The sequence below is a fragment of the Triturus cristatus genome, chromosome 2_2 (genome assembly GCF_964204655.1).
Source record: "Triturus cristatus chromosome 2_2, aTriCri1.1, whole genome shotgun sequence".
Classification (NCBI taxonomy): Eukaryota; Metazoa; Chordata; class Amphibia; order Caudata; family Salamandridae; genus Triturus; species Triturus cristatus.
Window position 1 is genome coordinate 1,172,061,316 of NC_140582.1, and position 10,525 is coordinate 1,172,071,840.

At 45.0% G+C, this 10,525-nt stretch overlaps 1 protein-coding gene across 11 annotated transcripts in view; it reads left to right on the plus strand.

Moving 5' to 3' along the window:
* DYSF (dysferlin) overlaps positions 1-9,930 on the plus strand; it is a 1,012,908-nt gene extending 1,002,978 nt beyond the window's left edge. For all 11 annotated transcript variants that reach the window (XM_085642744.1, XM_085642751.1, XM_085642747.1 and 8 more), the window contains one exon: positions 9,753-9,930. In XM_085642744.1, the coding sequence (XP_085498870.1) occupies positions 9,753-9,791 (39 nt within the window). In that variant the 3' untranslated portion in view covers positions 9,792-9,930. The remainder of the gene's footprint in view (positions 1-9,752) is intronic.
* Positions 9,931-10,525: the final 595 nt, after the last annotated feature.

Below are 10,525 nucleotides of genomic sequence, written 5' to 3' on the forward strand. Positions count from 1 at the left end.
GTCCCTGCTACGGGCTGACCATAAGAAGTTATCGGAAAGGGTTGTGAATGCTAAATCGACCCTCAGGGCACTCCGATCAACAGTACATTAAACACAGGATCAAGGGCGCCAGCTCCAGAGAAATGCACGCCTCCTGCAGGAATGTGCTGAACATGCGGAGGACCACTCCAGGTGTAATAAAATCCAACTATTAGGGATCCCAGAATGTGCAGAAGGTTAGAGTGTGGAATTCTTCCTGGAAAACTGGCTGATGGAAACAGTACTGGCTGGCAAAACCCCTCGATTAGTCTCAGTCAAACATGCACACCGCATCCTGGGGTGACCGTCGCAACTGGATGCAACCCCACGCCTGATCATTGCTCGTCTGTTGAACTATAGGGACAAGGACGTTATCCTGCAGTTATTCTGCACCACAGGGCCCTTGAAGATGGAGGGCTGCACTGTCAGGTCCTATCCGGATTATACGACAATGGTCCAAAAAGAGCTTTCCTCTTATGCGGCAGTGAAGCGCCAACTACAAAATATGGGCCTAAAATATGCTTTACTATTTCCAGCTAAGCTACTGGTGGTGGAGGGAGATTGAACCCATTTCTTCTGCAACCCTGAAGAGGCCTGGAATTGCCTATAGTCTTCAAAACATGAGATGGCGGCTGGGAGAGTAAAAAAAGTGAGAAAACAGCTGAAGCGGCAGGCCCTAATCTGCCCCTCGAAGGAACAGGTGGCCAGGGCTCAGGTGGTGGCTGATTTGTCATATCACAAGAAGCACTTTGATCTGCTGGCACCGGAACAAGGGTCGGATTCTGAAGGGGCTCCAGTGGATCATGGTCTTGGATGAATTACAGAAGCAGGTCCCAGCTATGACCCCCTTCGCCTAGTGGGCGACCTCTAAGACGAACAGTCTGGGACACTCCCGATGCCTACGATGGTGGCAGGTACTTGGGGATAATAGGGGATGAGGCAAAGTGGGACTACACTCTGATCTGCCTGGTAAATCAGGGCATCAGGACTTGGTTCCGGATGATCACCCCAACAGCCCAAGGGGTATGATATCACCCTCTCTGCATTGATTTGCAGTGGGTCTTGACAATTGTTACATCATAAACATATATGTTATTTGTTTGGACAGAGTGTCTCTACTTCTCAGTACTTGGAGAAGGATTTGGGGATGTTATAGTTAAATTTGTTTTAAGTTGCCCTACATTATGGTGAGTGGACCCTGAGGCACTACTCCTGAGGAAGTCCACAATGGGGAAGTTACTTCATAGGAACATCTGGACTTTACATGCTATTGTCTATGAAGACACATGGAAAGTGCGGGGATTAACTCCCCCAATAAAAAATATAATGTCCAGTCATTTCTAAAGAGACAGAAAGTACAGGTGGCATTCCTGCAAGGGACTCACATCATTAAATCGAAGGTTCAGGCACTACAGAAACGATGGAGAGGTAGGGTGCATTGCACAACATATTCGGCATATGTTAGAGGAGTGCTGATATGGATACGACCAGGGGCCCCCTTCAGCCCTCACATGGAGGTGATAGATCGGGTGGGTCAATATGTCCTACTAGCAGGTCAACTTGATGGTTAGGATGTGGCATTTCTCAACATTTATACCCCAAATGTGAAACAATGTGCTTTTCTAGATACCCTGGCCTCATTGTTAGATAGAGTTACCAACCATCCCATTTTTGTTGGAGGGAATTTTAACTGTGTAGCCAACACACTCCTGGATAGATCACAACCCCCCACTACCTAATGCCCTTGCACGTAAAATTGCCAAGAGATTGAGAAACTGGATGCTGTACTGCACCTTAGGGGACACATGGTGACTCAGCTACAAATCACAAAGGCTGTATTCATATTACTCGAGGGTAAATTGGTATATGTCCATTTTGATAACGTTCCATGCACCACACCATTGCAGAGTAGGGCCATTGCTGCGGAATACCTAGCTAGAATGCATTCCGACCATAAACCACTACTGGTAACATTTGATTGGATTGCGATAAAGCCTGCAACACCCAACATGGAAACTTAGCCCCCTGTTGTTGGAGGACCCAGCCTTTCGCGACACAATGGGAGACACTATAAACCATTACTTTTGAGAAAATGAGTGAACGGCCTCCTCCAGCTTGTTCAAATGGGATGCCTTTAAGGTAGTGTTGCGGGTGCATTGCATAGCAATGGTGAGCAGGATCCGAGTGCAATTGCATGCGGGCATCCAGTTACAAGATGACCTCCTTCAACGTATGGAAACAGTGTGTGTGAGGAGCATGAATCATTACTAGCACTGACTGAGCGACTGAGAGGATATGATTATCAATCCTATCTTGTCAGGGCCCACTACGAGCAAGATAAGTCTTGTTGCTTGCTACCATGGCTCATTAACCCTGAATGATGAAGTGGTTCACTCACAAATCGAAATTAACCTGGTGTTCTGCGAATATTATAAGCAGCTATATGAGCCGGGTTATATGTGTAACGTGCAACAGATTCACAATTACATCTGCCAGGCCCAAATGGGTCGACTCCAAGCACTAGAGGTAGACCAATTGGGCGAGGATAGCTCAGAATAGGAGGTCTGTTGGGCAATTAAGGCCAAGGCCTGCAGAAAGGTAACAGCTGCGGATGGGCTCCCAATTGAGTTCTATGATATCTGTACAGATTGCCTGATCTCTCGATTTACCTCATTGTTTAATGCGCTGGGGAACTACCTGACAGCATGTGAGAACTGCTGATCACAGCACTGCCAAAATATGGGCGTAATGCAGAGAGGGTGATATTGTACAGAACCCCTCTCACTGTTGAACACAGATTGCATAATCCTTACCTGAATACTGTTGGCTAGATTACTACCTCACATCCACACCCTTCATTCCCAAGCACAACACATTTCAAAATGTCCAGCAGCTCATACAGGTATTGAACTGCCCTGCAGAACGCCCTCCGACTGCTATAGCTCTAGCCATTGACATCGAAAAAGACTTCAACTCCCTGTCCTGGGATTTTCTATTTGCGGCAATGTCAGGCATGGGTTTGGGCAGTAGATTCATTAGCTGGACCAAACTACTTTACACAAACCTAAATCCCATGTAAAGACTAGCGCCCTCATTTTGTACCATTACGGAGTGGGGAGGGGTACCTGGCAGGGCTGCCCCCTTTCACCCATGTTGTTTGCCTTGGCCCTAGAACCACTTGCCACTGTTATATGTCAAGGAACACATTATCAAGGTCTCAGCATTAACGGGAGGCCGCTTTATCTCTTAATGTATGCAGACAACATGCTACTGTACACTCGAGTCGCAGTGGCTGATATCCGCAGAGCTTTTGACACGCTGGAACAATATAGTGCACTTTCTGGCTTAAAGGTCAATTGTGAAAAGCCCTGCACATTCCTGTTGGTACCTGCTGAGGGAGGGACCCCTCTGGTAACACTGGGAGATAGGCTATGCGGGACACCCACCATAATCAAAAATCTTGGGGTTCGCATATAACACACAGCAGAACAACTACTGGACAGCAATAAAAGGGTGGCAGTGTCAGCACTACCCCTAGCAGTTAGGTTTTGGTTAACTCTTCCACTTTTGGTTATGGGAAGAATAGCTCTGACGAAGACGATCATTCTTCCCAGGCTACTATATCACTTTACTTCCTTTCCCATGCGGATCCGTAGGGAGGTGTTCCGAGACACAGATGCTCTCGGTCAACAGCTGATATGTGGAACTGGCAGGAAAAGAACAGCGCTGTTGAAGCTGCTAATCTCTGCAATGAAGGGGGGGCCTGGGTGACCCAGACTTTGTACTGTATTACCTAGCGGCTCAACTACAGTGGAGAGTACATTGGCAGAAGAACTGTTAGGGATACCGCCGGGAAGATGATCCCGATTGCCACCCTGGGGTCACATTGATGCTACTCTTACTGGTGCCAACGGGCCCTCCTCATCAGTGAACGTAGGACATCCTGACAGCCTCCCTTCGACATGCATCTCAACATGCACTACAGCGCACTAAACCATGAGTACTCCACACCAGGGAAGTCCCACTGCTCACGCTCTTTGCCTTCCCTTAAAGAGGTGATTGGAAAGATTTGAGATACTGGCCAACATTTGATATCAGCAAGGTGGGTGAATTATATATCAATTACATGATTGCACATTTTTAAGAGCTGCAGATCCAGTATGGGATCCCTACCCGGCATTTTCTACTACATGGAGCATTGGTGGCGGGGATGCGGCAGTTGTGGTGTGCAGGTTTGACTGACCGGAAGGACCATCTGGGCTTGCATTGCATCTGCGAGATCTCTGGATGGCACCATACAACCTCACTCCTATATAAAGCACTGTTAGGACAAGCAAAACCAGACCTCTGGCCATTGTGGTATGGATGGGAGGCAGACATGAGAACCCCAATTGGCTACGCAGATTCTGTTAAAATCCTTGAGTGCATTCCAAAGGTTTACCGCAACGGATGATTTAAACTCATTCAATATTACTTTCTTCATAGGGCATTTGTCACGCCCAAAAGAATACATTTGATGTTGTTAGTTGTAACTGCGGTTTGTCCCAGATGTGGGGAACATGACCCCGAATTCCTCTGTATGGTCTGGGAATGCCCAGTCACTGCCCCCTATTGAGATACAGTGTTGTAAGTGCACTTAGTGGCCACAGACCATCCACTGCTCATATCACCTGTGATCTGCCTCTTGGGTCGGTTTCCCCGACATAAGGCGGAAGCAGTCACAACTAGGTTTGCAGAAATTATATTACTCCTAGCTAAATGCCAATTGACAATGGTCTGGAAGTCCCCAGAGGGACCAAGGATTCGGAGCTTGCTCACAGACCTTCAAAAATGGGCTAGCTGCAAGAGTTCAGTACTGAAAAGAGAAGCCGATAAAGGGCTGAAACAAGGGAGCTGGGCGGAATCGTAGGCTCAGATACTAAATGATGCATCAATAATGCGAAGGGACAGCCAGCTAGTGAGGCACAACTCGAACCATGCAAATGCCCCCTGACCCCACTCTCCAGAAGGAATAACTCTTGCCACAACCTGCACACGCCACACTCAACCATTCCACACGTGGGGGGATATGACTCTAGTCTCTAGGAGCTTTAGAACGAAAGTCCAGGTTTAACTCTCCACTCCGCATATCCCACTCACCATACCTGTGGCTCTGTCCCTAGCACCACTTACTCTCTCATAGAGCTGGTTCATAGCACAAACATTGTAGTTTTGTTGGTAGGTTAATGCATTATATGTTTACATGCTTGCATAATTGCATCGACCACTCCCAGTTCATTTTGTGGGCTATATATGATTAGAATTATAAATGGTATAAGAACCGTAAGTTCTCAATTAAATTAATGAGTCTGTGCCCTGCTAATATAAAGGAACTTTAAGCTTGTGCATTGGCACTGGATGTATCTGTAAAGTGAAAATTCAATAAAGTATGTTTAAAAAAAAAATCAAGTTCAAGGAGTAACTAATGACAAACTACCTAAACGTTATAATGAATACAATACACATCTGCTGACCGGTTCAAGAGAAGTGAGATGCTTCCCATGGTTATGTATGGAGAACAAGAAAGTTCTGATCTACTTGCCTTCTTGTTGATGGTCTTATCCATCCTTCATTTGTATTTGGTTTCTCTATGGACAGATGAACATTGACATCTTGGGATAGCATGGTAGGTTGAGAGGTGAGAATCAGGTTCCATTAAACAACCAATAATTCTTAATTGCGAACAATTGTCATGCATCACTGTTCAGTTAAACCAAACCCTCTCTGCCTTAGGACATCTGCGCCACTGATGGTTGATCCCATGTTAAAGACCCAGTTAAACTCTTTTTTATAAGAAACTCTATCTGTTGAAACAATTATCTTCCCACCACATATAGAATAGGAATGTCACTATCACCGCGGGGTGTGGATCAAACCCATCTGTTATGGGTGTTTCTTGGGTGGCTGAGAATTCTTGTAATTCACCACTCAAAATATTGCAAATTTACGATTACAACAAATCTTTTAAAAGGAGAACTTCAAACAAAATAGAAAGATCTTGCGCACATCCCAGCTATGTCTGGTCTTTTTATAGTTAAAACTTAACGTTCTGGGAAAAGGTTTTAACAAGGCATGTCATCTAAGAAATTGCCTTTCTGAGGGTGTACAATGTGTGAAAGACAGTGGATACAAGGCATGCATTCGGAGGATCCTGTTATTAGTTTTCCGGTTGGAGGTCTTCTGAAAAATTGTAGAGCAGATAGTCATTGTCATGAGTAGTATTTGGGAACCATAATGTAACTCACGTTTCAGAAAGCAAATTGTTAGCTGCTCTCTTTGTGTGCATTATGGTCCTCTGCTCTTATCTGCTGAAAAGGAACATTCACCAAAATATTATCTGATGAATAATTGCCAATCTCCTCTGAGAAATGTAAAAACAAATTGATATGGAGGGCCCCTGGTTCCTGTCAACATTAAACCTTCAAAGTCATATCTTCCACCAAGCAAGACATTTGGAGGCGTATGGTCAGCATAGATCTGGAATCCACATGCCCTGCACTACCCTGAAACTTTGATGTGTACCACACTTTCCCATACACATGAAATCACTTAATCCTATTTCAGGATGGTGTAAGTTAAGAAGTGCAATGAAAGATGTGAAAGGCATTGCCAACATTTGTAAATACTCATCAAGTTATGCCATTGGGGTTGTTCACCACATGAAGTTTGGTCTTGACATTTCTACGGCACTCAAACCTTCGCAGGTGTCCACGTATAGTGAAGAAAAACATTGCAACCCATACTTTTCTGTTTAGTTATATAGAAAGCTCTCTGAAGTCATAGTTGGTTATGCTCCTGCCACATTTCAAAGGAATTCACTACACTGTTTTGACACTTGTACTGCAAAATATCTCTCACCACAGCTGGTATTCTTGAATTTCTCGAAGACCAAATAAGTCAGAAGAAATGAGGGCAGGTTGCTCCCCGGAACATACATTGTCAAATGTTTTTAACAGTTTTAGACAACATCAACATTCAAGCCTGTATTTCTCATATACAATGTCATCATTCATGCCTGAATGCTGTCTAGGCAACATCAACATTTAAGCAAAACCCTAATTTGGACAACATGATGGTTCATACAGTGATACACTAGACAACTTCTTTATTGAAGCCTGGATGTTGTTTAAACAACATCATGATTGATGTCTGGTTTGTCATGTAGACAACATTGCTCTTCAAGCTACATTGTCATCTAGACAACATCTCCATACAAGGCTGGATGCTGAAGGCAAAGAAGTACAAGAAAGGCCTAAAGCGGTAAACATTGATGCCTTTACCCATCAAATCATGAGCAATGGCAAATCTCTCGGATTCCACTTTGAGGGCAACCTCAGCTTCAAGATACTCCTTTCTAAGACCAAGACAGCACCCACTAACTTTCCAGGCAACTAAGCAAAACTCCTGGTTTGCTATTCACACACTTGTCATGAGTTAATGATGGCAATGGCATGTTCACTGGCACCTTTGAAATCAAGAGGAGAGTGAGGAACTAGAGTAGCTCGTTCGCTTCCCCGAGGGATATGTAGTAATCAAAATGAGCTAGCTACTAGGTAGTGTACGTGTTTATATGTGTCTGTTTTGGGAACAACGCTTGGTTGTTTATGAAAAGCCCTCACCCACCAACCTAGTTGGTGGCATGCTTCATCATCGGGCCCCACCCGAGGCACCGAGTGTGCCTCAGGTGTGCTACTACGCCTGATTACAGCGGAGCAGGTTTTGGGTCAAGTGAGTGTGCAGTGGGGGTGTATTGAGTGGGGTTTTAAAATACTGTCATAGAGGTCCCAAAAGATTACTTTATTTGTGGGCCCTGGGCAGGGTTAAAAACAAGGCTTTTTGGATGTGGTTGGAGAGACTTATGGTCTCCCACGTCCAGTGTGGTCAACTAGTTTCAGCCAGGCCTTATTTATTATAACTGGCTTTCTTCAGGACCTATGTGTGAGGGGGTGGAACAAGGGACTCACGTGTTGTCAGTGCCTTTAGGCCTGGCTGAAACTAGTTGACCACACTGGACGTGGGAGACCATAAGTCTCTCCAACCACATCCAAAAAGCCTTGTTTTTAACCCTGCCCAGGGCCCACAAATAAAGTAATCTTTTGGGACCTCTATGACAGTATTTTAAAACCCCACTCAATACACCCCCACTGCACACTCACTTGACCCAAAACCTGCTCCGCTGTAACCAGGCGACGTAGCACACCTGAGGCACACTCGGTGCCTCGGGTGGGGACCGATGATGAAGCATGCCCCCAACTAGGTTGGTGGGTGAGGGCTTTTCATAAAAAACCAAGCGTTTTTCCCGAAACAGACACATATAAACACGTACACTACCTAGTAGCTAGCTCATTTTGATTACTACATGTTCACTGGCACCCCACATAAACCCATGGCACAACAGAAGTGCCTTGTCCACAAGATTGCACAACTCAAGGGTCTGAGTAATTGCAAGAGCACAACGCCCGTGTTTCAGGATCCCTACTGGTACCACTGCCCAGCAGGTCCACCGACAAAGCAGCTACAGACAACTTTCCATCTGACCAAGATCTCTGGATACTAATGATGCAAAAAGCGACTCTACATCGCTGACCTTGGAACTAGAATAAGCGCTTCTACTAACACATGGGGCCTCTGATTTTCTAAAATGCAATACAGTGAGGGAAGTTGATGTGCTGCGTTGGGTCAAAGGGAGAGAGCAGGAAAGCGCCATATATACTAGGATATGGTTCACTTCTGCTATCTCGTAGCACTGGTGAACCTCTGGCCGCCTAACGCCAATGCAAGCACCCTTGCACCATGATGCAAGAATGTCTCTATTGTAGTCGAAATAGATTGTGTGCAGGAAGAGATACCTGCAAAATGCAGCACACATGCAACGAGAAAGTAACGACGAGAACTAAAGGTATCTCTCCTTGTTACAGCAGCCTCGTGTAGGCGTATACACTGGGCGCAAATCCATGTTTACTGACTCTAATAAATATGGGCTTGCGTCAAAGTTCATGGGTGAATACATGGTAACTCCAATGCTCCACCCAACACAAGGTAGTGCAAGGCAGCGCTATGCACTCCGTGGCTTTCTTACAGAGCCAAGCCGTGGCTTTGTAAATCTCAAATTAGATTTTGCGTTGGGGCTGCACCAAAAAACGTGACGCAACCCCAATGCGAAACTTTAGTAAATCTGGGCCGGTGTTTTTATACTTTGACCAGTACTTACATCAATGCCACAGTTTCAACTACCAAGGTACCATGGTAAGTACATGAGTGGCCAGCAGAAACCCGCAGATCCTGATCGTGTGCATCATAATCTGTTACTTGAGGGTGCAGGTCCATTCACTAAATATTCCAAGGTCGAAAGTGCAAAGAAATTGTCTTAAACTCGAGGTGCTGGTTTTGGTTGGAAGGCGACCAACCGCTGGTTAAGCAGTACCTTATTGCAATGAGAACAGCCTATTTTCTGTTTCTGGAACACATTTCACCAGGTAAATGATTCTCTTGCAAATGTGTATGGTATATTAATGCCTTCACTGTACATTTAATTGTGGTTTAAACAGATGCAATAAAACTATATGCAGACCTGTTGCTTTGTTCTTTGTTTACTGATTTTCTCAGGTCTCAAAAAGAATGAGCAAAATATGTCCACGAAAACATCAAATGAGAGAAACATTGTGATTGCTCACTTTTTTGTTTCCTTCTTCTAGAACTATGCTGCTATGAAGCTGGTGAGGCCCAACTCCTGAATGCATGAAGGTTGACACGTTAGGAAACAGCTCAAGGGCGAGAGTCTGTGAAATGCATGGAAACTACAACAGCACCGACAGCACACCCTCTCAACAAGAATTTCAAAGTTGTTCTGCTGCTAAACTCAACGTTACTTGTGGCGAAAAATCTCTGATTTCAGGAAAAATGCCAAAGATTTTGTATCCGTGCCCATTGAACGTCTATTCTTCCTCAGATTGTATCGAGACTTGCTGTGGGTGAAACTGCCCCCGTTACTTGCTCGCCCCGCATACGTGTAACGTTCAGTTGGAGGACGCGGGCGAGGTTGCTGGAACGATCACGCGGACACTTGTGCCTTTTCTCTACAGTCAAGCCGCTCAGCCACGTTAGCCTTCCTTCAGTACTGTAACGCCATTTTTGGTCGCCAATCACAAGACCAACGCCTATGAGTTTGAAGAGCAAACAAAAGGTTGAGATTTTTGCACTGTATTAATTAAGAGATTTTGTTAGCCTGTTTGTTGTTGAAAACTTGTTATGGTTTCCATGGAAATAATGCTGAGGGTTATTGGAGATGTCGAATCCTTGTGAGTTGGAAAACCTCTAAGTTAGGCCCACAACTCAATATTGAGTGTGTTAGGATTCTTGAAGGGTCCTTGAAGTACTGTGCTATCTTTAGTTTACTATAAGCCTACATTTGCTGAATCTTATTTTGCTCTGTCTTCCCATTCTACCTTATATCTAAGCACACAAAGTA